Here is a 27,375-nt window from a genome sequence, read left to right on the forward strand (position 1 = left end):
AGACACCCATTCGCTTCTCAGCTAGCACCAGGATCCCTTCCTGGAGGAGCAGAGACCTGTGCCAAGCCCGGCCTCTGTCAGGGTGGAAGAAGGGAAGCAGGAGTCGGGCAGATAGCCTCAGAACATCAGCTGTCCTTCGGTGTGGAAAACAAGAACCGCTGGCCCTGTCCTCTCTGCAGGACAGGGCACTGTAGACCCCGCACTCCCAAGTCTCGAGCTAAGTGAGCACACCCAGCCTGCAGAGCCAAACCCCAGCTCTGCCACTTCACTGGGTTATGCTGAGCAAGTTGCCTAACCTATCTTTGTTTCAGTTTCCCCATCTGCAGAAAGATAACGACACCTACCTCCTAGGGTTGGGATGAGGAGCAAATGGGTGGGTGGCTTAAGCACTGTGCAGCACTATCTCTAATTGTCATTGTATGAACCAGTAGGAGTGCAGGCAGACCCAGCTGAGCTGAACTCAGCCACCCACTGACCTAGGTGAGTCACCCCAGTGTTCAAGTCCTCCTGGGGGCCCTTAGTAAGCAGCATCCTTGGTTTAAAATGTGAAATATGCATGGCAAGAGACAAGAAAATAACACAGTTATTATACTCATCACAAAGGCCTATCTATGGACGGGGAGTTGGAGCTGCATCACATGGTCAAGCAGTACAAGGCAGCGAGCGCGGGGGCAGGCCCTGCAGCCCTGCACTGGCAGCTTTCCCCTCTCCCTGCCTCCTCCTAAGGCTCTTCTGTTCGCTTCTCCTCCACGGGACTGGGGCAGTTGGCCATCTGGAGAAGGCCAGAGGCTAAACTGATCTAGATAGGAAAGGGTTTGGAGGGGACAGGAAGAAAGAAAGCAGAAAGGGGAGAACTGGGAGGGGCTGGGTCAGCAAGGGGAAGTCATGATGGGTGAGGAGACTTGGAGCCCCAGCCCTGCCCAGAAAGATTGGGAGAGCAGCAGTCCAAACACCTCGTAGAAGAACTCTCGTTTCTGAGTTTCCAAGGGTCTGATTTGGAATTTTACTTTGCGTTTCTCTCTGGAGACAGTGCCCACACACCTGTTCAAGGGCGTCACCCGTCGTCAGGGTCCTTGACAGCCTGGCGCAGAAGCAGCTTACAACTGCCTTCAGCAGGTCATTTCTTGGAAGGCCATTTCTTGGACTCACAGCATTCCTATGGGGATGAGATGTCCAGGCTTGGGAAACAGAGTGCTTCAGAGGCTGAGCAGCAGACCCACAGCCAACAGTGTACTCCAGGGACAAGGTGGTCCTCTCACCCTGCACTGTGCCCTCTGTCCTTCACTCAAGATTCAAGCCCTCGGGAGAGAGTGCCCCACACCCACCTGGGACCTGGGGCAAGAAAAGGGGCTGGTACCTTTGGGTTCTGGGGTAGGAGTTTGGAGGGCTACACAAACTAGAGAACTATCTCCAAAGATCTGGTGCTGCAATACTAACAAGAAGGGGGAAAACAGGAATATCCCAATTTTAAGGATAAGAAAATGAGGCATGAGCCCTGGCTGGTGCAGCTCAGTGGATTGAGTGCCAGCCTGCAAACCAAAGGGTCCCAGGTTCAATTCCCAATCTAGGGCACATGCCTGGGTTGCGGGCCAGAGAGAGAGAGAGAGAGAGAGAGAGATTGAGAGACAGAGAGAGAAAGAGAGAATGAGAGAGAGAGAGGCAACCACACATTGATGTTTCCCTCTCTCTCTCTCCCAGTCTCTAACAATAAAGTCTCTTTAAGAAAAAGAAAATGAGGCTTGATTAGTTATGGGAAAATTATACAGCTAGTAAGAAGTGTGACTTTAGAACCCGTGACAGCAACATGCTTCTCCCGTGTTCTTTTTGTTCCCCCCACCCATCCAGAAAACATGAAATTAGGGAATCCTATGGAAGGAGACAGGAAAATAATTTACCTACGTCTGGTATATACTGGACACAATAAAAATTGGGTGAAGGAATGAAAGGAAACTGGAAAGCAGAGAAGTCGCTTGGAGTAGTGTGATCAGGGTTTACTCTGAGATGAGTAATCCAACCTCCCCAGTCCTTATCCTCAAATCACCTAAATTTACGTTCTACCAACGACCGAGACCTTTTTAGACGCTCCCTTACCCGCGCGCAGGGCCCCAGAACTGCGCCGTCACTTGCAACCTACTCCCTGGGCTAGAGGAGGAAGGGCGCTTGCCGGGGAGTGGTGGCGGCTGGTGGCGGCTGACCTGGAGGGGCGGGGGTTCAGCTCTGCCCAAGCTGGGTTGCCATGTCTCGCCAGGCGAAAGACGACTTCTTGAGGCACTACACAGTCTCCGACCCCCGGACACATCCCAAGGGCTACACCGAGTATAAAGTGACCGCGCAGGTGAGGTGGGACACAGCGGGGACCTTTCCCTTTTAACAAGAGGGGCAGTGTAGTACCTTAAGGCAAGGCTCTGCTAGAAGCTCCCTTTTTGGCGGACAGAAATAGGTTTCCCCTTTAAGGGGCGTTATAGGTTCCAGGCTTCGTTCGCCTCTTTAGGCTTCAGGGCGGGGCCATGGGAGGGCGCTGTCCTCTTAAAAGGGCGTGGACTGCAGTTGCTCGACTAGAGAGTTGGGGTGACCCCGCCCAAAGTGTAAAGTCTGGGTATCAGAATGTGAATTTCTTTAAATTAACATGAAATCTGTGGCTCAACCCAAATATTAGCTAGTTCTCCAATCTCTCGGAGTAAGTTTTGTTTTTTGACTTGTTTAATATTTCCATAAAAGCCCTTTAAATGATTTATTTTTAATTTAAAAAACCCCACCAACACTTGTCTTAGGCTGCTTTGCACCTTTCCAGCCGATAGGCCCTCTGCAGAGGTAACCAGTGTCCTCACTCCTGTCACCATAGATGAGTTTTGTCTGTCCTGAACCTCAGACTCACAGCAAGTGCTGTTTGTGTCTGGCCTTTTCCAGTAAATATAATGTTTTTGGAATTCACCCATGTTACACATGGCAGTAGTTTGTTCTTTTTTATTGTTGTGCAGTCGTAGTCCATTGTATGAAATATACCACCATTTCTTTATTCGTTCTTCTGTTCTTGGACATTTGGATTTCTAAAAACAATTTTCATTCTTTATGAGTAAAGTTGTGTGAACAATACACATGGGTACTTTAAAACTTTATACAGTTCAAAAGAACCTAAGGGCCCTGTCTCCATCTTCACAGGCAGAGCAGGAAGACCGATAAAGACTAAAGCTGATACGTGAAGCAGTAACGTTATAAGCACATTATATAGAGTCTGTGAAAAGAATTTAAAATAGAAACAGTATAACAGAATATCTGTGGAGTCAAGTACAAGAACTGGTTGGGAAAAGACTTCGCTGTCAACTTTTTTGTACCTTTAGAAATTTGAACTAGGCCACCGTTAAACTGGTGCGGTAGTTACTACTTCACTGCAGCAAAAGTGTGAAGACATTTCCATAAGTGCAGATCCTAGATGTTTAAAATAAGCTTTTCCCAGTTCTCGCATAATGTCTTCTTATTTCTAAAAAAATACAATTAAAAACATAGTCGGGGAGGGGTGTTGCAAGGGGCTGTAACCTCCTATAAATCTGTTAGCTTTTTAAATAATAATGCACATTACTTTGATATACTTTTATAATTTTTAAAGATACATCACTTTCCCTCCCTCACCCCCATTTGTTACTCTCACAGGAACCATTCTGCTTAGTTCTTATGTATCCTTACCGATAAGCTAAGTTTAAAAGCAGATACAAATACCCATTTCATTGTGACTTACACACAGTGAGTGGTGTTCTGCACCTTGCTTTTTTCACTTGCTGATAGTCAATTTTTCTGTCGTTTCTTTGAACTGAGACTAATTTTCATGAAGTCATAGGCACAGATCTTAAGTATACAGCTCAGTAATTTTTACACATACAAACATCTGTGTAAACACCACCCAGGTCAAGACATTCTCGCCACCCCAGAAGGCTGCTTTGCACCTTTCCAGCCGATAGGCCCTCTGCAGAGGTAACCAGTGTCCTCACTCCTGTCACCATAGATGAGTTTTGTCTGTCCTGAACCTCAGACTCACAGCAAGTGCTGTTTGTGTCTGGCCTTTTCCAGTAAATATAATGTTTTTGGAATTCACCCATGTTACACATGGCAGTAGTTTGTTCTTTTTTATTGTTGTGCAGTCGTAGTCCATTGTATGAAATATACCACCATTTCTTTATTCGTTCTTCTGTTCTTGGACATTTGGATTTCTAAAAACAATTTTCATTCTTTATGAGTAAAGTTGTGTGAACAATACACATGGGTACAAGTCTTTTTAGGACATATGTTCTCATTTGTCCTCATTATAAACCTAGGAGTGGACTTATGGGGTCATTTAGAGTGTTTATTTGGCCCAGGCTGGTGTAGCTCAGTGGATTGAGCACGGGCTTGTGAAGCAAAGGGTGGCTGGTTCGATTCCCTGTCAGGGCACATGCCTGGGTTGCAGGCCAGGTCCCCAGTAGGGGATACGTGAGAGGCAACCACACATTAATATTTCTCTCCCACTCTTTCCCCTTCCCTTCCACTCTCTCTAATAAATAAATAAAATATTTTTTAAAAAGTATTTATTTGCATTTCTCTGTTGACAAATGATGTTGACTATATTTTTATAATCTCACTGGCCATTCAGATGTCTTCTTTTGTGGGTTGTCCCTGTTCAAGTGTTTTGCCTAATTTTTAGAGTTGGGTTGTTTGTCTTGTCTTTTAGTATTGATTTGTGGGAGCCCTTTGTTAGGTATATATTCCTCAACGGTTTTTAAAATGAGTTTCCTTTACCTTGAAAACTGTCAGGTACTCTAACAAGCTGTAGGACGTTATTAAGTTCAAATGGAGTCTTCTTAGCACCTCAGACGCTGGGCTGCTGGGGTCACAACCCCAGTTTCTTCCTTGCCCAGGAGCGTCTGTTCGCGGAGGACTCCTGTTTCAGGAAGGTGTGGCTCCTGGGACAAGAGCTCAATTTTTAGATAACTGGGGTTCTTTGGTTTCAGAAGGAGATGCAGAGACGTGCTTTGGAAGATTTTATTTTAGAGAGAAGGAAAGGAAGGGAGAAAGAGGGAGAGAATCATCCATGTGAGAGAGAAACATTGACCTTGATGGGTTGCCTCTCCCACACCCCCAACCCCTGCAGGCCAGGCACTCGCCCTGACAGGGAATCGAACCGGTGACCTTTCAGTTCAGAGGCTGGCGCTCCGCCCACTGAGCCACACCGGCCAGGGTGGGATGTGGCTTTTTGAAGGAATGGAAGTAAAAGTTGGGCTGAGCATGGAGGGGTCTGTAGGGGCCTTTAGTTTCTCCTAATTTGACAGATGAAGAAACCGAGGTGCATGATGGACAAAGTGCTCCAAGTCACACTCAAAGCCTTAAAGCCAAGACTGCTTGACACCAGTGGCAGAGGCCCTTTGAGGGGAGCTGGGAGGTACCTGGGGCATCCTAGGGTTCTACTGGGTGATGGGATGTCATGTCAATCTCTGGTCTCACCTCGTTCTATGTTTCTCCCACAGTTCATCTCAAAGAGAGACCCAGAGGATGTCAAAGAGGTGAGGCTCCTGGGAGGGAGGGGGGCCATTCCCCAATTCCAGATCTTGAAACACTGAAGGAATTCTGTGAGGAGACCCGCCCCACCTCCACCATCCCCCCTTCCTCCCAAACCCCTGGATCGGCCTTGGGGTAGGGAAAATCTCTCCCAGCCCTTGCTGGGTCCTTCAAGTCTCACGTCCCTCTTAGGTGGTGGTCTGGAAGCGGTACAGTGACTTCCGAAAGTTGCACGGAGACCTGGCCTACACCCACCGCAACCTCTTCCGCCGCCTGGAAGAGTTCCCTGCTTTCCCCCGGGCACAGGTGTTCGGTGAGTGCTGATCCGGGCCTTCAGGCCAAAGGTGGCCCAGACTTGGGCAAAGGGGCCCTCTGCTGGCGAGGGCTGGAGAGACAGGGCCTGACCGTCCCTCCAAAGGCATTTCAGACAGCCCAAAGGGTCCTTGGAGATGGCCTCATTTTCCAGATGGAGAAACCTTGGCTCAGAGGGGCCTCGCCCGAACGTGTGTCCAATCCTTAACGCTCCTGTCTCTCCTGGCCCCATTAGACCCATTTTCAAGATGAGGCAACTGAGGCTTAGGAATGTGAAGGGGCTGGGCTCAGAAGTGGCAGAATTCCTACCCACGGGCCGGCTCCTGGTAGACCTGCCCTGTCCAAAACAGCAGCCCTGAGATGAGGCATGTGTGGCCGGGGAGCGCTGAAGATGGGGCGTGCTGTTTGGTTCACAAACACACAGAAGAAAGAATGTAAACTATCTCACCAAGGTGTGTGTTGATGATATGATCAAATGAGACTAATTTGAATATATTGGGTTACGTAGAAAATATTGTTGAAATTAACCTGTTTCGTTTTAATTTTTTAATGTGGCTCCTAGGAAATTATAAATAACATGTTGGACAGGGCTGGTCCGTCCTCGGGTCTCTAGACTCACACGAGATGTTCCTCGGCAGCAAGCTGAAGGTGGCTCTGGCCGGGGTGCCAGGCAGTGGGGAGTGCAGCAGGCCACTCCCTGAGGCAGCGTGGTAACCAGGCCAGAGTGAGGTTACTCTGCATACCCAGAACAGAGCAGCGATGCTGTAAAAAAAAAAAGTGCAAGGCTACTTGTTGTGTGACCTTGGGCAAGTCACTGCCCCTTTCAGAGCCTTACTTTTCTCCTCATTGCATCAAAGCCATCTGAAATTACTTTGTTTCTTGTCGGTGGCCTGCCTCTCCTTGTCTTAGATTTGATACCCTTGAGGGCAGAGACCTTATTTCTGTTGCATTCACCTTGTGAGCCTAGCACATAGTAGGTATTCAATAAACATCTGGTAAATGGATGAACAGGGAGATTGGTGCCTTCTTGCAAGCACTCCCCACCGTGGGAAGAGTCAAGGAAGGCTGCTGGGAGAACGGGGAGGGTGATGCCCTGTTCCAGTCCTCTCAGGCAGAACCAGGAAAAGTGGCCTGGGAGGCAGAGGCCCTGTGAGTCACTGCTGCTCATCATGCCCCTTTTCCTGGTGGCCACAGGCAGGTTCGAAGCCTCTGTCATTGAGGAGCGGCGCAAGGGGGCTGAGGACTTGCTTCGCTTCACTGTGCACATCCCCGCGCTCAACAACAGCCCCCAACTCAAGGAGTTTTTCCGGGTATGTGTCCCTGCTCGTCCCCCTGCCCAGCCCCTGGGGAACCATCCTGCCCTCCAGCCTGCACCCTGTCACTCCTCCTGGCTGGCCTTTCTCTCCTGCAGGGTGGGGAGGTGACCCGGCCCTCCCAGGTGTCCAGGGACCTGCACATTTTGCCACCCCCTCTGATCCCCACACCACCCCCTGAGGAGCCCCAGCCACCACCTGATGAGTCCTGGTTGCCCCAGCCACTCCCTGCAGAGAAGAGGGGCCTTGAGGAGATGGAGGTGCCAGGTACATTGGGTGGGGAGGGAGCCAAGGCTGGAGGGTCCAGAATGGGGTGGGGTGTGGGGCACACTCCTGCCTCAGTGATCTTAGTGAAAAGCTTGGGATGTGTGGCAGCTCCGCCGCTACTAACCTGCCAGGAGCTCTGCACAGAGCATCGGGGCTGTACTTTCTGAATCTGTAAAATGGGCACAAACTCTACGAATGGGCTTGCCTGTGCCCCTGGTTTGCTGCAAGGATTCAGTGAGAGGGAGCTCCGTGTTGAACACCGTGAAGTGATGGGGGCAGACATGAGTGTCCCCACTGATCTGTTCCTCAGCAGACCCCCTGCCCTCCAGCCCTGCCCAGGATGCCCTGGATCTCCTCTTTCTCTGCCGGAGCACCGAGGAGGCTTCCAGTTCCCCTGCCCGAGGCCCTCTCACTGAGGCCGAGCTTGCCCTCTTCGACCCCTTCTCCAAGGAAGGTAACAAGCTGGGACAGTCAGAGGGAGGGCTGGGCAGAAGGTCCTTCAGGACAGGCTGGCAGGGCCACCAGTTGGCCTGCAGAACAGTGCCCTCTGCTGGCAGGCGGCAGCCTCGATGAGGATGAGAAGCAGGCGCCTCAACCCTGTGCCAGGGCTCGGCAAGCCGGATGCCCCCATACAGTGTGCAGCCACGGGTGATGGAATGAGCCACTTCCCGTGAGGGCATCTTCTCCCTGAGGATGCTCTGGAATGAGCAGGGCTCACGTTGCTCTGGGAGGGTTTGAGCTGCAAGCTTGAGGTGGTGGTCCCTGTTAGGCGCAGGGTGTGGCAGCAGATCCGGAAGTCAGGAAAGGCCTGTCGGTCACGGTCGTGGGGAGGGAGGCCTGGGCTGAGAGCAGCAGGGGTGGCCCTGGAGCAGCAGCTGGCATGCAGGGGCACCAAGGGGGAAGGGGCCCCTGGAGGCCCAGGTCCTGAGCAGGCAACTGAGATCAGGGGGCCAGGAGTCCCAGACTCTGAGACACCAGGTCTCTTCACTGTGTAACTCCCTGGATCCATGCGGTTCCTGCAGCTGGGGTGTTGAGGTGGCTGCTCTTGCTTCAGGATCATCACGAATCAGTTTCATTTTGGATTCCTCAAGTCTTCAAAGCCCATTTTGTTGGCTTCTCTTCTTCGCCCCTTGGTGACCTCCTGGGAGACCCTGAGCTTTCTGATCGGTCTCAGGCATTTGAGCTCTGTCACCCTCAACCTGACACAAATCAGGACCTCGGTCTGTCACCCAGTTTTCAGCCCCTCCCACCCCAGCCTACTCCTGCCCTACTGGTGGCCCGGCCCCTGGTCACGTGACCAAGGGGTTGAGATGGGTTCTTTTGCTCTTCTAATTATGCTCCCTCCCCTTCCTACTCCAGCCCACCCCAGGGCTGGGGAGAAGGAGGAAGGAACCCGAGGGGAAGGGCCAGCTCCGAGAGGCAGCTGTCCCAGTACTGTGCCTTGCCCTGGCCTGGGTTGCCCAGTAGCCAGATGCCTAGACAGGAGCCTGTCAGGACTCCTCAGAGGTTGCTCCCAGGAGACATTCCCTCTGCCCCTGGGGAAAACTCACCAATCCTTGACCTCTCAAAGCCGGGGAGTGCAGTTGGCTCAGACGCTGCCTCATCTTCTCGCCCTACTCTGTGGGCACCTGCAGCCAGCCTCTCGCCATCAGAACACTCAAGCAAGAGCGGGAGGGCTACCTCTCCGCCACCACCAAGTCTCGGAACGTGAAGGCGTCCCAAGAACTCTTCCGCCTCCTGCTCCATTAGCGACACAGGGAGGGCTGCAGGTCCATGGGGTCACTTGGATGGGGTTGGGGAGACAGCCACACTTCTGTCTCCAGGCCAGTGGTGCAGCACAGCGCTTCCTGCTCCTGCACCTTCCCTTCAAAGGCATTTTTGTCACAGGTTCATCAGCTCTCTAGTCTTCTTTCATATAAGCTGCAGAGGGCATGTTCAGCCACTTCTTTGCCAGTCCTGGGGGATGAAATGAGCCCCTTTTTTTGGAATGTGGGGATACCTACTACCCAGTGTTTGCACACGTGGAGCCTCAGCTGAAATTGCGTGACGTCAGAAAAAGCTCTAAAATTCCAAGGCTTGGAATATTTCTACACTTCACCTGGCATTGTTGGTCTAGCATCCTTCAGTTAAACTTTATGGAGGGAATTCTTGGATTGACAGATCAATTGTAGTGAGGGGAGGAATAGGACCAGTGACTCAGGCTTGCAAACTAATGTTAACAGTTACCTAAAGGAGGATTTTGTAAGGTAGGTGCTGTTTCAGAAGCTTATGAACTCCACCAGTCAAATAGATCATGGCTAGTTTGCTAGGCACTTGGCTTCTGGATTGCTCAGGCACTGTTCCCCTGTACCTGAGGCAGGTTGGCACCCTAATGTGCAAGAGAGGTGGGGCGGTGGGGGGGCATCAGGACCCCGGAGAGGGCGGGCCAGTGTGTCCTGAGTCCTCCATGTCTGGTTGCAGAAGGTGCAGGCCTCAGTCCTACCCATGTGGGTGAGCTGGCAGCAATGGAGGCAGAGTCTGAGAGGCTGGACCAGGAGCCCTGGGAGCCAGGAGGCCAGGAGGAGAAAGAAGCTGAGGAAGGAGGGCCTACCCCTGCCTATCTGAGCCAAGCCACAGAGCTCATCACCCAGGCCCTGCGGGATGAGAAGGCAGGCGCCTACCCCGCAGCACTGCAAGGCTACCGGGACGGCGTGCACATCCTGCTTCAGGGAGTTCCTGGTGAGTAGGACTGGAGGGAGGAGGGTCAGGCTTGGGGGTCTGGATGATGCAGCAAGGGGAAGGGAAAGTGAGAAAAAGCAAGTGAAGGATGAGAATTGCTTCTCACTGAGTAGCTATATACCCTTGGGCAGTTTCTCTACCTCTTGTGGTCTCAGTTTTCTTGTTTGTAAAATGGGGAGAATAGGTCTGACCCCCAGGGGTGGGACAAGACACACATTGATGCCTTGTGAACTATAAGGGGCTAGACCAGGGGTTCTGAACCCTGTACCTTAGCTGAGCCATTTCTCTCCACAGATGACCCTTCGCCTGCCCGCCGGGAAGGTGTGAAGAAGAAGGCAGCTGAGTACCTAAAGCGGGCAGAGGAAATTCTGCACCTGCACCTGTCCCAAGTGCCACCCTGAGAGGGACTGGACCCTTCCCCAGGGGAAGGCCCAAGCTCTAGCACTGCTGGCCACCTCCTCCCCTCTCCCCGGGGCCTGGCCCTATCTCTTGTAATTCCAAGGCCATTTCTACATGTAATTGGGCCAAGAATGAGAAAAATGATGACTTCTGGGTTTCCTGACCACACCCACCCACGTGGAATCAGGGACTCACTTCTGATGCTGCCTGTCTCTGTCTTGATGTGTGAGCAGTAGCCGTGGTCACTAAACTGCCCATTTACCCTTCTAGAACCAGGGATCTGCAAACTGCGGCCTGCAGCCAAATCTGACCTTTTCTTGTAATGCCCGTGAGCTAGAATGGTTTTTGCATTTTTTAATAATCGAAAAAAACAAAAGAATAATGTTCTGTGGCGGGTGAAGATGATAGGAAATTTAAGTACCTAAAAATACAATTTTATGGGGACACAACCAGGCTCGTTTGTTTGGTGTTGTCCGTGGTTGCTTTCCCGCTGCACCAGCGGAGTGGAGCAGTTGCAGAGTTGAGTATGTAGTTGCCACAGAAAGTCCTAAAACATTTACTGTCTGGCCTTTTTCGGAAACTTTGCGGACCTCCCATCTAGAAAACAGGGAGAACAGTCTCCAGGGAGACAGTGGAGAATGATAGCAAGGCCGACTGGACCAGTTTATTAGTCCACGGGGATGACGCGGAGGAACCCAAAGCCCAAAACAAAACACTGACTCTGAAGTGCGCTGGGAAGGCGTGGCTCCGCTCCTGCCCGCCCCGCCCCGGCCAAGCCACCAGCCGCAGGAAGAACTACAAACTGGGGTATTATGGGAGTGACGTTGTATTCAGTGGCGCAGCGCATTCTGGGGACGGTTGCCGGGACTGAGCGCGCGGGACCAGTAACGGCCCAGAACTACAACGCAGTGCATCTCGGGAGACCTGCTTGCGGAGGCTCTGTGGGAGGCCCGAGGACTCGGTGAGAAGAGGGCGGTTACCGGACGGGTGGCGGGGTCCTTATACCCCGCCCCGTCTCTGAGCTTCTGCCCGTCTTGGCGTGTTATCCCGTACCCCGCAAAATGGGACGAGGGGCCGCCGCCGTCCTCGGGATGCTGAGCTCCCATCCTCTTCCCCCAGCCCACCCATGCCCGGCTGCGAGCTGCCTGTGGGCACATGCCCAGACATGTGCCCCGCAGCCGAGCGCTCGCAACGCGAAAAGGAGGGCCGCCTGCATCGCTTCGAGGTGGCGCCGGGGTGCCGCGGGGACCGGCCCCGCGCTGACCCACAGCGTGCTGTGAAGGAGTACAGCCGGCCGGCCGCCGGCAAGGCCCGACCCCAGCCGAACCAGCTCCGTCCCCCGTCCGTGCTGCTGGCCACAGTCCGCTATTTGGCCGAGGTGGCCGAACGCGCAGATGCATCCCCTGCGGAGGTGGCCAGCTTCGTAGCCGACCGGTTGCGCGCCGTACGACTGGACCTGGCCCTGCAGAGTGCCGGTGACGCCGAGGCGGCGGTGGTACTGGAGGCAGCGCTGGCCGCGCTGCTGGCCGTGGTGGCGCAACTCGGGCCCAATGCAGCGTACGGGCCGGTGGACCCGGTGCTGCTGCAGGCCCAGGTACAGGAGGGCTTCGGTTCACTGCGGCGCTGCTACGCACGGGGCCCCGGGACGCACCCCCGCCAAGCCGCCTTCCAGGGCCTCTTTCTGCTCTATAACCTGGGTGAGTAGGGGTCCCAGCGGCGGGACAGAACACGGGACGGGGTACCCCGCATGTGGACAGTGGATGCCGGGAAAGAAAGGAGCTTTAAAGGCTCACCTTTTCAGCCCTCTCCCCGCCCCTGCCTCTTAAATTGGTGTCAAGGCAAAGCACCGCTTGAGGCCGGTGCCTTCTCATGTGTGCCAGTTTTCTCCTAAAAAACGTGGAGGGGATGGGGTTGGAACAGGAAAGTTGGCCTAGATAGTAATTTTCAAAGTTTTTAAACCTACAGTCAGCGTTGTAAAGCATCCAAGAACACTATGCCTACGAATACATCTGAGACATAAGTTCCAAGGCTTAAAGTCCTTTGTGGGTGTGTGGTGCATTCTAATAAGTTCTGTTTAAATGGAATAAAACTCTGTTGACTTCACAACCACTAATGGGTCGGAAGCATCAGTTTACAAAAGTGGCCAAAGTTTCCCGTATCTGTGATTCTTCTGGAAGGGAAGCAGGGTCAGTATCTCCTGGAAGAAATGGCCTTACCAGGCGGACAGGGGAAGGGTGGCTGAGCCTGCGCCCTAACCTGGAAGGGTTAGGAGGAAGGGCTGCGCTTCAGTCAGAAAACCTGGATTTCACCTCATTGGTTTCTACTGCATATGAACTGTAGGGAACTTTCAGGCAAGTCGTTAAACTATCGGGCCTGTTTCCCTCAGCCATAAACACTGCCTCGCTTTAGAATGAGGGGCAACCTCTGGAACTCATTCAGATAAGGCGCAAGAAGGGCTAAGGGGGAAAGACAGTGAAGGTGGGCTTGGCCCAGGGGAGGAGCATGGCCAGAGCAGGTTGGCATGCAGGACTGAGGTGGGGAGAAGGGCTTGGTGGAGGACTGGAGCTGGTGGGTGCGCAGATTTGTGGGTGGTCGGGTGGGGGGCGGGGGCGCACAAGAGGATGGCATGGAAAGTGAGTCTGATCTTAGAAGGCCTAATCCCGCCTGAGCTCACCATTTCCCCGCCCTTGCAGGCTCGGTGGAGGCCCTTAACGAGGTTCTGCAGCTGCCCGCTGCCCTGCGTTCCTGCCCAGCCCTGCGCACGGCCCTGGCTGTGGACGCGGCCTTCCGAGAAGGCAATGCTGCCCGCCTGTTCCGCCTGCTGCGGGCCCTGCCGTACCTGCAGAGCTGTGCGGTGCAATGCCATGTGGGCCTTGCCCGCCGCAGAGCCCTGGCCCGCCTCGCTTCTGCCCTGAGCACCCCTAAGGGCCAGACCGTACCCCTGGGGTTTGTGGTCCACTTGCTGGCACTGGACGGGCCCAAGGAGGCCCAGGACCTGTGCCAGGCTCACGGACTGCCCTTGGATGGACAGGAGAGGGTTGTGTTCCTGCGGGGCCGCTATGCAGAGGGAGGGCTGCCACCCGCTGGGGCCTGCAGAGTGCTGGTGGGCAACAAGCTGGGAGGACGGACCCTGGAGGAGGTAGTCATGGCAGAGGAGGAGGAAGATGAGGGTGGGGACAAATCCAAGTCTCGGGCATGAGGAGCCCTGAATTGGGTGTGCACGCTTGTGTTTCTTTTCCCTTCATCCTACACAATAAAAGGGACTTGTTTTGTAGGGGTGATAGCTAGGCTTGATTTATTTGGGGAAGGGCAGGGAGGGGTTGAGAAATGCTAGGGGTGTGAGGTAGAGGAGCTCAGGGTGGGCAAGGCCCTATTGACCCTGGGCCTCACTTCCCTGCTGGTCCCTGAGGGGTGGCCCTGGTGGACTCTGATCTGGCATCTAAGGTTGGCATTCCGCGTCCTTTCCTCACCCTCCCACCACCAAGAGCCACTGGGGGTTTTCCCGTTCCCACCGTCCCCACCTCCTGTTCTCCACCCTCTGCCAGTCAAGAGCCAGACTGAGGGAGACTTCCATCCAGGGCTTGTCACTCCTCTCAGGTGACCACAACTGGTAGGACCCTGAGCTGTTGCCTCAGAAGCTTGAGGGCATCCTGTGGTTGTGCCCTCTCTTGGCACTGGGAAAGAGGGACACACCCAAAGAAAAACTGGAGTGGGAGAGGGATAGGATGAAGGGTGGTGGGGAGCTGAGGAAGGAGGGCCAGGGTCAGAGGTCAGCCACAGGCCTCAGGGTGGCTGCCGCACCCTCCAGGGCCGCCACCACAATGCTGAGCTGCCTTTGCACCTCAGCCCAGGCTTCAGATCCTGGGCCTGTGTTCATGGCCGTGGAACAGGCATTGGCTAGCCCTGGGAATGTGGCTACAGGGCCGGTGCGTGGTGCCCACAGCACATGGCTAACGGGGGAAATAAAGAAAAATTAGGGTCATTTGGGGGTCACATGGGAGCTTCAGCCTGGAACAGGCTCAGCTGTATAAGACTAGGCATAAAAGCACCTCCCACTGCCTCTAAAAGCTGGGGCAGTCACAGCAGTGGTGGCAGCAGGTATAGGTTCTAGTCCCAGGTGACCTTGACTGACGTGCATCCCCTCCTCTGAGCCCGATTCTCCTAAATGCCATTGAAAGGCTGATGTTCTCCCTCCTTACGGAGGAGGAGGCGGCCCAGAGCCCAGCCTCTCCCTACCACATCTCCCAGGAGCTTCTGGACAGGCTCACCTGTAGTAGCGTTTCTCTGGGAAGGCTCTAGGGTTCAGGAAGGTCCGTTCCAAGAGCATCAGCTGGTCATTGAGCATCCGGACCTGCAGGGGACTGGAGGTGACAGGGCCTGTTGGTCACTGGAGCCAGCAGCCCAGCTGCCAGCCTGCATCCTGCCCCAGATGCCGCCCTCCCAGACCCCTGCTTGCAGCCCTTGCTCACTTGACCGTGCCCTTCTGCAGCGCTGATACGTGTTGACCCAACGCCACTGCTGCCTCCTCGAACTTCTCCACTGCAGTTACCAGAGGCCCTGTGGGGCACAGCCAGTGTCTTAGCCCTAGGAGTGCAGGTTTCCTGGGGCCTCAAGGTCAGGGGGCCTCCGTACCCAGGCTGATGTTGTGCTGCTCCAACAGTGCCCCAAGGTCCTGCTGGGCAGCCTGCAGGAAGCTTCTGAGGGTCTCACTGTAGTCACTGACATTCAGAGGCAGGAAAAGGCTGTCACTGAGCCGAAGAAGCACGTTCCCCACCGTCTGGGCCACGGCCTGATGGCTGCCGAAGCCTGCAGGGAGGGTGACAAGGCCAGGGCTCAGTCTTCAGCCTGCCCTCCTCCAGCCTCAGGATGCCCTTGCACCTCGCCTCACCAGGGTCCACAAACGTGTCCACGTAACCAAAGGTGTCGAAGGCTGTGTGGTAGGTGGGGTAGATGCGGGCAGAGGTCTTGCTCTGGGGAAACAAAGCCCAGAGGTGACAGGCTTGAGATGGGAAGAGGGAGGAGGTGTACTTATAGTGAGTGACAACGTGGGGACATTATCAAGTCACTGCCCAATCTATGAGGTAGGTTTTAGAGTCCTCACTTTGCAGAGGAAGAAACTGATGCTCAGAGGTTAAGTAACTTGCCTGGTGTCACGCAGCTAAAAAATGGCAAAGCCGGGGTAGGTGCCAGTTTCCCGTTACACATAAAGAGCCTGGGGCTTTGGAGTTAGGGTTTAAATCCGGCCTCGCTACCCAGGAGCAGTGTGGCCATGAAAGGGAGGAACTGATTTTGGAGAACCAGCTGGGCACTCTACATCCCTTACCTCATTTCACTCACAGTGTGACTCGTCCCTATTTTATACTGTTATTTAATCTATTCTGAGATAAGCCACTTTTCACATTTTAGGATCTCTGGAATCATAATGCTTCTTATAGTCAGTGTTACCCTACAACTAGCTGGTCGTGGGTTTGTGCATGTCATAATGGTGCATCTTACAATCAACAGTATCTATTTAAATTTTATTTATTGAGCCCTGGCTGGTGTGGCTCAGTGGATTGAGTGCCAGTCTGCAAACCAAAGTGTCGCTGGTTCGATTCCCAGTCAGGGCACATGCCTGGGTTGTGGGCCAGGTGCCCATGAGGGGTGCATGAGAGGCAACCACATACTGCTGTTTCTCTCCCTCTTTCTCCCTTCCTCTCTATCTAAAAATAAATAAAAATCTTTTTAAAAATGTTATTGACTTTAGAGAAAGAGGGAGAAACTTTGATTTGTTGTTCCATTTATATGCAGCCATTGGTTGCTTCTGGTATGTACCAGAAGGTATGTACCAGGGATTGAATCCGAAACCTTGGCCTACCTGGGCGAAGCCAACTATCTACCAACGATCTAACCAACGATCTACCTGGCCAGGGCATAATCAATAGCATATTAAACTGGATAAATTAGATGAGCATAAGCAGATTGCAGATTCTCAGAGAAGTTATGAAACTTGGCTGAGGTAGCACAGCGACAGTGATGGAGCCAGATTCAGGTTGCACTAGAGCAGCCTGAAGGAGGAGGGGGCTGACTGGTGGAGCAAACTATGGGTCTGGGAGACGGGGGGGGGGGGGGCCGCGCCCCCGGANGGGGAGGTGGGGGGGGGGGGGGGGGGGGGCCGCTCACCCGGTCATAGGTGTAGGCGATGTCCATGGAGGAGATGCCCAGGAAGTGAATGAAGGGTGCATAGTCGCTGCCAGCCCCCAGAGAGCCTAAGCTGCGGGGAGGAAGATGGGCTAGAGGCTGCTGGGCCAGCCCGCCCACCAGGAGCCCCGGTTCTGGCCCTGGGCTCACCTGGGGACCAGGCCATACACGGGACTGCTACGGTTGAAATACCGGATCCAGTTGTCGTAGATGCTGAGGCCGCCGGGGCCTGGTGCAGGAGTCTGACCAGAGGGGAGTCCAGGCTCGGGGCTGGCCCCTCTCCAAACCCAACAATTAAGGGAACCTCTGCTCCGCCCACCCTAGTCTCCAGCCTAGGCACAGTGGGGCGGGTCCTACAAGTCCTGCCCCCAGCCTCAGGCCCGGCCCTGCCCCTTCCACCTGTTTGGCTGCAGAGAAGATGACGCTTTGGATCGGGGGCGTTCCCTGAGCCCTCAGCGTGGCGTTGGCTGTGGGAGAGTCAGAGAAAGACTATCAGGGCCCCAGCCCCTTTATTTCTGTCCCCCTTGGTCAGCCTGGTGGCCCCCATACCAAACACCGAGATGTCCACATTGATGTAGGCCACGGTGCGCTCCTGCAGCTTGCTGAAGAACTCCTGCGAGGCAGGGGTGATGTCAGCCTGGCACGGCCCGCCCAGGGATCCCCTGGATCGCCCACCCTGGAGGCTCACTCACCTCCGTGAATTCTGTGGAGCCAATGAGCCCAAACTCCTCTGCTCCCCAGCTCGCAAACACGACCGATCTGCGGGGGCGCCAGGTGCCTGGGGTCGAGGATAAAGGGCTGGAGGGCAGGGTCTCCCGCCTCTGGGGTGACTTTAAAAAGGCTGGGCAAGGGGGTGGGGGGCGGGGCAGCCAAGAAGTAGTCCTGACACCTCTCCAGCAGAGCCTCCCTCCGCGGTGACACCTCTCCACCGTGTCCACATTGCCTGCAACGCTAATCTCCCTCGGCCGGGCGCTCCCTTAGCCAGAATGCCCTGCCTCCCTCTTCTCTCTGGGTATGCTTTTGAGAAGGCCTCCTGACCCTCCACCTGCAGTCCCTTCTCCAAGCACCCTATGAAACACTGGCCCATAACCTTCTTCACCTGGTGACAATAGAGTAACGTTCTCCTAGGGCTTTATCCACGCTGAACTAACCCTCGCAACGCCTTGGGAAAGAGACTACTATTGTCTCCATTTCACAGTTGAGAAAACTGAGTGATAGACAAGTTAAAGGACACGTTGGGTAGGCAGCAGGGCCAGGGTTGGAATCCAGGGTCTGGCTGCAGAGTCCAGGGGCTTAATCAATGCCCTACACTGCCTTACAGCCTCCCGCAGCCTGGCTTCCATCTCCAGTCTCTCTGCCCACGCTGCTCTTGCCACGGTCCCCAGCCACCTCCCAAAAGCCTTGGTGGTCCTTGTTTGCCCGGTGACTTCCCCCAGATGCCCCGTCACCCTCCATTGTTACACGTGCTTCTGGTTGGGCTCCCACCTCTGGCTGCGGCTCAGTCCCCTTTTTATCATTCCTCATCTTTTTTTGTTGTAAGTGAAAAAAGTAAGTATAAAGTTATTACAGGATTGCAATGACAAATTCCCGTACTCTTCCCTGCCAAAAATGAACACTCTGAATCTAATCCACCAAACCCAGATTGAAGGACATTCAACAGCATGAACCAAAATCAGGAAAGATGAAGAACAGCTGAAGAGCCGCCGTACAGAACACACGCAGCCACGGCGCGTGCACCGGGCGGTCCTGGCGGCTCTTGAACCAGGAGGCTCTTTGGCTCTAAAGGTCATTTTGTCATTTTTGCAATGACAAAATCGTGAATTTCCTGATTCTGATATGGCCCTGGGGTTATTTCAGGGGATGCACAGTGACATGTTTATGGGTGAAGGTCCGGCGCTTCTGCAACTTTCAAACACTCCAGAAAAAAATATAAGAGAGAGCAAACAAGGCGATACATTAATATTAGGAATGTCTGATTGAAGGGCACACAAGCCTTCTTTGTACTATTTTTGCAACTCTTTGGCAAGTCTGAAATTATTTCAAAATAAAACAACTTAACAACCATAATAACAAAGACAGACATTCCTGCACCAGCAAAGGGGGTCGGATCAAAGGCCCAGCCTCTCTGCACAGGTTCTTGGCGCTGTCCCCCCATCAATAGACCACACCTGTGGTTTCACACGCCATCTATGCCAACAACTCTCCAGCTTCTTTCCAACCTGGAGACCAGCACCTTCAGCTGTCCCCCTGCCCTCTCCCCTAGTGTCTCCTGGGCACCTCAAAATCAGCACGAGAATGGGCACACGATCTGTAAAGATGTAATGTGTGCCATCGGTCACATAAAGGGGGAGAACAGAGCTTTATAGAAGCGGAGTGTTTGCATGTGATTGAAGTTAAGTTGGTACCAACTCAAATTAGATTGTTTTAACTTTAGAATGCCGTGCATCACGGAAGATGGACAACGTTCTAGAGACGGATGGTGCGGACGGCAGCACAACATTGCAAAGATAGTTAATGCCACTGCACTGTACACTTAAAAATGGCTAGAAGGTAACGAGTGAAGTAAAACAAAAACAAACTCAAAGATATAAAGAGCAGGTCGGTGGTTACCAAAGGGCAGGGTTGGGTGGCGATGAGTAGGGTGAAGGGGGGGCAGCCGTATGGTGACCGATAGGAACTAGACTTTCGGGGTGACCACCTTGTAGTACATACGAGATGTGAAACTATAATGTTGCACACACACCCCAACATCGAGAATCAGGGGTCTCGGAGCCTGCCTGTGCTTGGGACGTGGTTACATCCATGTATGGTCCTACGTCCTTCAAAATCAAAACACTGGAAGGGTGAACAGTTAAAAGTTTCACAGTATGTATATTTTACCACAATAAAAAAGAAACAAAAAATCATTATGTGAGGAACCAAATTCCGTTCTTTTCCCCGGCTCAGCGACCGGCTCCGACCCTGTGTATTTTCTCATAAACGGCCCCACCACACACACTGGCTGCTCAGACCAGAAACCCCCACCCGCAGCCCCCACCCGCCCTCGCCCTCACCTCTGCCACCAGCAGACCCCAGGTCTTCACTCTGTGTCTCCTTCCCACCGCCCCTGCCTGGTCCAAGCTCCCATCTCTCCGTCCCTAAGGATGGCAAGGCCTCTGATCCACCCCTCCACACAGCGCCTGCGCCCGGACCCCCGCACTGTAGCAGAGGAAGCCGTATAAAATTTGGACTCCATCCTGTCGCTCTCTTGATTGAAATCCCTCACCAGCTCCCTGGCGCCCCCTTGGATGGAACTCCGAACCGGCCCTGCTGGCTCTCGGCCTGGCCCAGCCTCTCCTCGCCACATACTGTGCATCTCCGAACTGCCGCCTAACTTGCGCCTGGAAAGCCCTCAGATAGGTTTCTTTGTCGCTCGCATCACAGTTGTCATTACATGCAGGAACCCTGGGTGTTCACTGTGGGATCCCGGGTGCTTAGGACTGGCCTGACATAGAGTGGGCACTGAAACACATCCGTGAGTTCAGGACTGTCATCCCTGCCTGAGCTGCACGCAAGCTCCCGGCGGGCAGAGCCCGGGCACTGCCTTGCTCACAGCGGCACCTGCGCATAGTTCCGTCGAGAGGCGCGGGCAGGCTCTCAGAAGCTACTGTGTGAATCAGTCAATGGTCCGCACTGCGCTACTCGTGGTCAGAGTCGGTGTCCGTGCGTGTCTGCCCCCATGGCCCTCAGGCTTGGCGCAAGTGGGCACGGGAGAATGCCAGGGAGGAGGGGGGACGGGATGCCCAGAGCTAGGAAGGAGTGGGCTTGGAGGTGACCACCTGGACGGAGAGTCCCTGGACCAGGGGAGGGGGGCGGCCTCACCCTTCTTCAGCAGGGTTCCCAGGACGCGGGAGAGCTCCAGGAGGACAGCAGTACCACTGCTGGGGTCCACGGCCCCGTGCACCCAGCTGTCCCGGTGGTTTCCGTACAGCACGTAGCGGTCTGGCGAAAGGAGTGGAGTCAGAAGAGGGCGGAGTCGGCCGGGCCCGGCGGAGGGGGCGTGGCCAGGGCGCCAAGAGCAGGGAGGTCCTGGGGGCGCAGGGAGCCGGGAGGGGGCGCTCACCAGGTTCCACAGCCCCGCGGATGATCCCTAGGACGTTGGAGGAGTTCCGCAGCTCCAGGCGGTTGTGAATACTCACGTTCACCTGGCTAGGGGAGTGAAGGGGACGGCTGAGTGTTGGTCCTGCTCGCTGCCCCCAACCCTTACCGCCCCACGCACTGCCCCAGTGCAGGAGAAACTGAGGCCCAGGGCAGAATGCAACAGGACGAGATCACGTGTCCAGACGTGCCAGGAGAGGCAGCAAGGCTAGAGCCCGGCTCTTCTGGTTCGTCTCCTTTCCTTGGCTCGCTCGCTCACTCCCTCGGTGGTGAGTATTTATCAGGTGCCCAGTGCTTGCCAGCGCCACCCACACTAGGCTCGGGCGATGACAGAGGTTCACTCAGCCTTCGGGGGACCTCCCTCTCCTGAGCCAGACAGACCCTAGAGAGTGGACAACTGCAGGAGGTGAAGGGGCCTGGGACGACACTAACAAGTTGATGTGTGAGAAGCTACCAGGTGGCAGGTGCAAGCCATGAGCGTCGGGAAGAGTGTTCCCCGCAAAGGGAACAGCAAGTGCCGAGGCCCGGACTGGGAAACAAGCTTGGTGTGTTCAAGAGAGGGGTGGCTGGAGAGCAGGGGCCTGAGATAAGATGGGGGGACCCCATGGGAACTTGGGGGCCACGCAGCTGTTTCAACGGTTTCCCCATAGACAAGAACGATATTTTGGAGCCAGGGGAAGGTTTGGGAGAGAGATGAAAGGGAAAGGCCGAAGCCCTGGCTGGGGTAGCTCAGTGGATTGAGCGCGGGCCTGCGAACCAGATCGCGGTTCGATTCCCAGTCAGGGCACATGCCTGGGCTGCGGGGCCAGTTCCCGGTGGGGAACACACCAAAGGCAACCATACATTGATATTACCATACATTGATATTTCTCTCCCTCTCTCCTTCCCTTCCCCTCTAAGATAAATAAAATAAAATATAAAAGAAAGAAAGGGAAAGGCCAGAAGAAGTGGGCAGAAGGGAAACCCGGGTGGGTCAGCGGGTCAGCCTACTAAGGGAAGGGGAGAGGAGAGTTGAGGGAGGAGGGCCTATCTCACCTGTCTGTGTAGACACCATCAGGCTGGAAGCCCGGCCCCAACTTGTAGTCACAGCCCAGGGCTCCCTGCCAGGCAGCTGGGGCCGAGGGTCCTTGCAGGTTACTGGGAGGAGGGATAGCAAATATGGGTGTGCAGGCTGAAGTTTGGAGGCCACTGGAGGATGGGCAGGAGACGCCAGGGCACAAACTCACCAGAGAAGGACTTTTGCATCCTCGAAGCCGATGGGCTGAATAGGAATTGGGGGAAATCCAGAGGCAGTGGCAGGGTCCAGGCGAAAGGAGGATGGGTTGGCTGGAAGGTAGGGAGTCAGAGGGTCCCCAAAATACTCATAGTAGGAACCTCGTTCCACCCCCGAGGGAGGCAGGTGCCAGGAGTGCGGGAAGGTCTCGTTGGGCAAGCTCCGGCCATCATTGATGTCTGCGGGGTCCGTGTACACCAGCACACCAGCTACCCCGTGCTTGGCGGCATTGACAGCCTAGAGGAGGAGGAGGAGGCTCCTAGTCTTAGGCAGAGGGGTAAGGAGGATGCACGCCCTGCTTCGCTCACCCAGGAAGCCAGGACAGCTCTGTCTTCCCACTGGCGGGATGATGCTTGCCCAGGTCATTTGTTGCAGTGCCGCTCCAGAGAGCAAGAGACTGCTGGGCATAGGCAGCCAGTGCTTATCAGGGGGCCCACCACTCAGCACTGCTCCTTCCCCTTCCTCTCACTTTCCCCTGTCCGCTGCTGGGCCCCTGTCCCCACCTGAGCCCATGTCCCCACCCAGCCCCGCCCCCTCCCTGAGGGCTGCTGCTCACCTTGGCCCCTCGTCCTACACCCCCATAGCGGGTCAGGGCGATGGTGCCATTGAGTTGGATTCCCTGATTCTCCAGCTCCTTAAAGTCTTCTTCTGCGCCCCGGTTGGCGTAGACAAGGAAGCCCTAGTGCCAAGAGAAGGTGATCCTTTGAGCCAGGCCCAGGAAAAACGGAGGGGGAAATGAGAGGGAAGGCTGGGCAGCGGGAGGAAGGGTTCGGATTGTTTCCCCACCTCACCAGGAGCTTGTAAGGACAGTCACACCTGGTTTCCTCTGTGTCCAGGTGCCCTGTATCTGGCCTGGCCTTGAGCAGGGGCTATTAGCATTTGTTGAGAGACTAAGTGATGGGCAAAAGAAGTAGCAATGGCCTGTGGAGGTGAGTAAATTCTGGGGGTGGGGTCAGGATGGGAGCAGCTGGAGTGAGGGGGCAGCCCTGGGCCACAGCAGTGGGGTGGGCATGTTCTAGGCCCACCTGCGGGGTTCCCGGAGGAGCGTAGGCAGCATACGGTGGTACCACGTCGGGCTCCCCTTGCTCCCCAGTCAGGTTTGCCTCGCTCTGGCGACAGGAGAAGAGGACATCCCCGGTGGGACCCACTGTGGGAGGGGCAGTGTCAGGACTGGGTCCCACAGCTCCCGCACCCTACAGGCACCTCTGAGTCAGAGCAGGCAGGACCTCACCAATGGTCACGTGGTTGGGCTGCCCCTGGCTGGGGAAGGACAGCAGCACTTCGTACGTGGAGGCCTCAGCTGAGTCCAGGCCGGACTCTGGGTCCCGCCAGCGCTGCAGCAGCAGCTGCACCAGTTCCTCATCCCTGGGGCTGGAGGCCAGGTGTGGCTTCCTGGAGAGTTCTCTGCAGGGTGTGCAGAGGAAAGGGCAGGTGCAGGGTCAGGGAGGGGCCTCTGGCAAGCAGAAGGGGCAGGTAGGCAGGCCTCTCACCTGAGATTCTCCCGGATCCTGCTGGCATCGACCTGTCCCATTACAGTCTCAAGGACCTCTGGGTTCAGGTCCTGGGAGACTGGGTCGTTGGAGGCTGGAGGGTTGGCCCCTTTAGGGATGGCAAAGTGGCCCAGGATGATCCCCAGCCCCAAGAGGGCCGCTGCGCCCACCAGCCCCCCAAGCACCTTGACCCACGGCATCCTGTGGAGTCTTGGCCAGCCAGGGTGGCTTCTTATAGATGGGGTGTCAGGTTTAGTTAACCATTACCCCAAGATGGCCCTGCCCTTTGGCCCCCCTACTGTCAGGGAAGGTGAGAGCATCCTGCAGGGAGGGCCAGGAGCCGTCCACACCCCCTCAAAGTCTGTATTGCTCACCAGAAAAGGCCTGTTAGGGTCATCGAGTCCGCACAGGGGCCCCAAAGCCCAGAGAGGGACCAGGTCTCATCCCAGGTGTCCCAATAAAACAGAGGCCAAGCCAGGACTGGAACTCAGAGCCCCGGTGTCCAGCGCAGGGCTGTGCTTGCTGCCCACCACCCTGCCTGTCTCCTCGGTGTCATTTGGCCTCCAGCACGTGCAGCACTGGCTGGCTGAGCAGGTTTTGAGTTCAAATCCCATCCTTCCTAGACATAAGCTCTATGACCTTGGGCAATTCACTTAGCTTCTGTAAGCCTGCTTTCTTAGCTGTAAAAGGGGGGTAACAGAACCTATTTCACGAAACTGTGGTTCTCTTTTCATTAAACAAGACCACATCCGTACAAATATCTAGCATAGTGTCTGGTACAGAGTGGAAGCTTGGTGCATTTTTGTCACTCCTGCTTTGTCTGACCGCCTACAATGCAGAGTCTGGACACACGGGAGGAAGAGGGACCCGGAAGAATTCCCTGTATCTGGCCTGCAGTGGTCCCAGCTTATGGGAGGAAGGGGACTCTTAGAAAGGGAGGCTGCTCTGGAGGACAGAAGGGAAGCCCACGCTTGGTTGGCAAAGTGACTTCCTCTTCCATCCCCGACCCTCTCTGGAATTCATTCATCTGTTCATCCATCCACCCACCTATTCATCCACTACCCACCCCCCGTATCTACCCATCCATCTACTCACCCACCCACTTATCCACCCCCTTCCTATCCATCCATCCATCCATCCATCCTCCATTTATTCACTCCGTCACTTACACCTGCAAGCCTCATTGACCTGTTCAGCTCTATCCTGGATCTGTACTGGGGCCTGAGGAAGCACAGGTGCTCTGGAACTCAAGGCCAGCAGGGGAGACGGACAGGCTGTGGACTCAACCTTGTGGTAAGTGCCCCTACAGAGGGAGGACCCGTGTGTTCCCGGGAGGAGAATGAGGAATCCTGCCTAGGAGAGACCCTTACAGGGGGTCTTCCAAGGACGAGGAGGAAGTCAGCACGCAGCGGAGGCAGGGGTCCGGCCATCTGCACCGATGGCCCAGCATGGGCGAAGGCCAGGGGGTGGGAGAGGGAGGGACCAAGTACTTGGCACCAATACTGAGCCTCTTCTAGACCTCATGGAGAGCCAGGCGGAGCTGGGATAAGTCCCTGCGCCTCCACTGTGACTGCTCCTCTCACCTCCCATGTGACATCCTGCCTTGGCACCCAGCCAGGCTTTGACCCATTGACAGGCCCAAAGGCCCCTGAAGAGCAGTGCTGGGATTGGTGGGTGTCTGTGTGCGGGGTTTCTCGGCCGTCCCAAGGAGCAGCCCCCTTCCTGCTCCCAGCCCCAGCTGCCCCTGCCCCACCAGGCCTGTCTTCCCGAGGCCAGGAGGCCTTGCGTGTTAGCGTCGGAGGCCTGGAGGTGGGTGCGGGCGTGGAGTGGCGTGTGATCAGTGACTTCAGGGACGTGCACCAGGAAGCCACTGTTGTTGGCAAGATGATTATCAGCACCCAGGATATTGACCTTGGATCTTATCAGAAGCCTGTCAGTGTGGAGAGCAAGCACATTCCTTGTGAGGACTGTCACCACCAGGCAGGCAGTGAGACGCCAAGGTCAGCTGATAAGTTGGAGACACTGTAATGACACCACTAAGCAGCAGCTTTTTGGTCCTGCCCCAGCCCCTCCTGGAAGGCTTTTAGTCCCTTGAACATGTGAAGTCACAAACACGACATCTAGACGAGAGCATGTGACACCTAAGTAGGCGACTCGATCCGAGTGTTACCTGTGTGTGCATGTGCATCTGAGACACCCCAGGACTCCAGCTCAGGCTGCGGGAGTCAGCTGGAGCCTACACAGCCGCCCGCATTACAGCCCCACTTAGTGGTCCAGGGGTGGCTCGCACTGATGCCCAGAACTTGGCGCTGGTCTTCCCCTCAAATTCCCTCCTCCCATAGGCTCTGCTTTAGCTCATGGCAGCTCCATCCGTCTAGACTCTCAGGCCAAAAATCTCAGAGTCACGTTCTACTCATCTTTCTCACACTCCACCTTGAGGCTATTGGTAAATCCTGTTGACTATGCCTTCGGAAGGAACCTGAAATCAATCCGTCTTGGCCCCAGACTTCGTCTTTCTCCTTTGGATGGGAGCGCGTACAAGGCGCTCGCCACATCTTCACAGAAAGGAGGAAAAGCTGACCCGAAGCAGCATCACTCAACCCCGGGCCTGTGTGCTCTGGTTGCCGGGCATTTAAGGGGTGTCCAGGGCAGCCGCAGGGAGCAGCTCCATCTGCACGAGCCCAACAAGACTGCCGAGCGGCCGCGCCTCCTGCAGTCCTGTGTGTGAGCTGCGCTCCCTCTCAGCCACTGGGGGAGAGAGATCTGACCATGGGGACACGGCGGGGTTTGGCCAACCCAGCCCCAGTGTCCTGGTGACTGAGAGGCCCGGAAGCTCCGGGTCCAACTTGTGACTGATGCAGCAGCCTGCTCGGACCAGCAGTTCTGGGACGAACGTGTATGTGTGTGTGCACACGCATGAATTCAAAGACCCGGTACTGCCCTGGGGCCTGGGCAGCTCTGCTCTGGGACCTCCCCCCACCCAGAGGGCCTGGCCTCCTGGGCAGCAGTGTGGCTGGGGCACATCCTGGCAGGAGTGGCTGTTAGGGACCGAGCCCCTCAGGGAAGTGTGCTGCTGGGGGCCTGGCCGCATTTGCCAGCAGCTCCTGTGGTTCAATTCAGAGAGGACTGGGGAGGAGGAGGGAGCCTGTAACAGACTCCATTCCTGCAGCTGGGCTCTGAGTGCAGCCACACGGGCTTGCTTTCCCAGGCCCAGACAGTAGAGGGTTTTAGAGGAAGCAGGTTCAAATGGGACCATCCTGATGACAATGTGTTGTTGTTAGAAGTCCTTAAATGTTACATTTATTAAACCATTAGGCTGCTGGTCCAATGAGCCCCCTCAATCTCAGTATTGGATTATTCCCTTCAGGGAAATGGGAAGAGGGCTGTTTATGCTGTGGGGTCACGGGTCGAGAACCAGCCAGGAAGTGGATGATGAGGGGTGCCTGGGACACCCACAGCCTTCCAGGCGAGGAGGGTGGAGCCAGCTTGGCCTCGGGAGAGGTGGGCTGCGAAGGAGAGCTCAGCTCGGCTCAGCCTGAAGCTGTGATCTGGGCAAACCTTCACCAGTCAAGCCTGTTATGTGTTGCTGGCCTGGGCACGATCCCATGGGTCTAAGTCAGATGTGAGGAGGGGCCACAAACCTGGATTTCCATCCTCTTGGCCAGCGGCCCCAACAGTGGGTATAGAGCAGAAAAATGGTGACAGGCCTGTCCGTGATGTGCCAGAGGGTTTCTGCGCAGTGAGAGGTGTCGCCTGGGGGTCT

The 27,375-nt window shown here is 55.3% G+C and overlaps 3 protein-coding genes across 5 annotated transcripts; 2 read left to right on the forward strand and 1 right to left on the reverse strand.

Annotated features, from left to right (window-relative positions):
- The first annotated feature begins 2,127 nt into the window (after positions 1–2,127).
- On the forward strand, positions 2,128–10,985 carry SNX15 (sorting nexin 15). Of its 3 annotated transcripts, none has more exons than XM_037053153.1 (8): positions 2,128–2,335; positions 5,493–5,528; positions 5,716–5,836; positions 7,030–7,145; positions 7,247–7,415; positions 7,729–7,869; positions 9,876–10,133; positions 10,407–10,985. In XM_037053153.1, the coding sequence occupies exons 1-8, from the start codon at positions 2,237–2,239 to the stop codon at positions 10,532–10,534; spliced, it is 1,068 nt and encodes a 355-aa protein (XP_036909048.1). In that variant the 5' UTR covers positions 2,128–2,236; the 3' UTR covers positions 10,535–10,985. The 3 variants fall into 3 exon arrangements, with proteins under 3 accessions (XP_036909048.1, XP_036909047.1, XP_036909049.1); XM_037053152.1 differs by having other exon boundaries at positions 2,129–2,335; positions 7,726–7,869; XM_037053154.1 differs by having other exon boundaries at positions 2,131–2,335; positions 7,726–7,869; positions 10,428–10,985.
- A 107-nt stretch (positions 10,986–11,092) lies between these two features.
- Positions 11,093–13,815, forward strand: SAC3D1 (SAC3 domain containing 1). The gene is made up of 3 exons (XM_037053151.1): positions 11,093–11,493; positions 11,652–12,229; positions 13,226–13,815. The coding sequence occupies exons 1-3, from the start codon at positions 11,345–11,347 to the stop codon at positions 13,729–13,731; spliced, it is 1,233 nt and encodes a 410-aa protein (XP_036909046.1). The 5' UTR covers positions 11,093–11,344; the 3' UTR covers positions 13,732–13,815.
- Positions 13,800–23,812, reverse strand: NAALADL1 (N-acetylated alpha-linked acidic dipeptidase like 1). Its single transcript, XM_037053150.1, has 18 exons — positions 23,613–23,812; positions 23,354–23,526; positions 23,148–23,269; positions 22,679–22,801; positions 22,076–22,359; positions 21,885–21,986; positions 20,815–20,900; positions 20,574–20,693; positions 17,405–17,490; positions 17,262–17,325; positions 17,112–17,179; positions 16,863–16,954; positions 16,695–16,785; positions 15,421–15,502; positions 15,165–15,338; positions 15,002–15,089; positions 14,801–14,893; positions 13,800–14,482 (listed from the first exon to the last, which is right to left on the reverse strand). Exons 1-18 carry the CDS (start codon positions 23,810–23,812, stop codon positions 14,296–14,298), a joined length of 2,235 nt encoding a protein of 744 aa, XP_036909045.1. The 3' UTR covers positions 13,800–14,295.
- Positions 23,813–27,375: the final 3,563 nt, after the last annotated feature.

The sequence above is a fragment of the Sturnira hondurensis genome, unplaced genomic scaffold, assembly GCF_014824575.4.
Source record: "Sturnira hondurensis isolate 20B ecotype Veracruz unplaced genomic scaffold, ASM1482457v3 Scaffold0007797, whole genome shotgun sequence".
Taxonomy (NCBI): domain Eukaryota; kingdom Metazoa; phylum Chordata; class Mammalia; order Chiroptera; family Phyllostomidae; genus Sturnira; species Sturnira hondurensis.

Bases quoted from the DNA above. Each gene is read 5' to 3' on its own strand.
- SNX15 (XM_037053152.1), top strand. From the start codon at position 2,237: ATGTCTCGCCAGGCGAAAGACGACTTCTTGAGGCACTACACAGTCTCC. The intron at 2,336-5,492 runs GTGAGGTGGGAC...TTTCTCCCACAG, and splicing joins AGTATAAAGTGACCGCGCAG to TTCATCTCAAAGAGAGACCC. The intron at 5,529-5,715 runs GTGAGGCTCCTG...CGTCCCTCTTAG, and splicing joins ACCCAGAGGATGTCAAAGAG to GTGGTGGTCTGGAAGCGGTA.
- SAC3D1 (XM_037053151.1), top strand. From the start codon at position 11,345: ATGGGAGTGACGTTGTATTCAGTGGCGCAGCGCATTCTGGGGACGGTT. The intron at 11,494-11,651 runs GTGAGAAGAGGG...CTCTTCCCCCAG, and splicing joins GTGGGAGGCCCGAGGACTCG to CCCACCCATGCCCGGCTGCG. The intron at 12,230-13,225 runs GTGAGTAGGGGT...CCGCCCTTGCAG, and splicing joins CTTTCTGCTCTATAACCTGG to GCTCGGTGGAGGCCCTTAAC.
- NAALADL1 (XM_037053150.1), bottom strand. From the start codon at position 23,812: ATGCCGTGGGTCAAGGTGCTTGGGGGGCTGGTGGGCGCAGCGGCCCTC. The intron at 23,527-23,612 runs GTGAGAGGCCTG...CACACCCTGCAG, and splicing joins AGGATCCGGGAGAATCTCAG to AGAACTCTCCAGGAAGCCAC. The intron at 23,270-23,353 runs GTGAGGTCCTGC...CCCCTCCCACAG, and splicing joins GCCCAACCACGTGACCATTG to TGGGTCCCACCGGGGATGTC.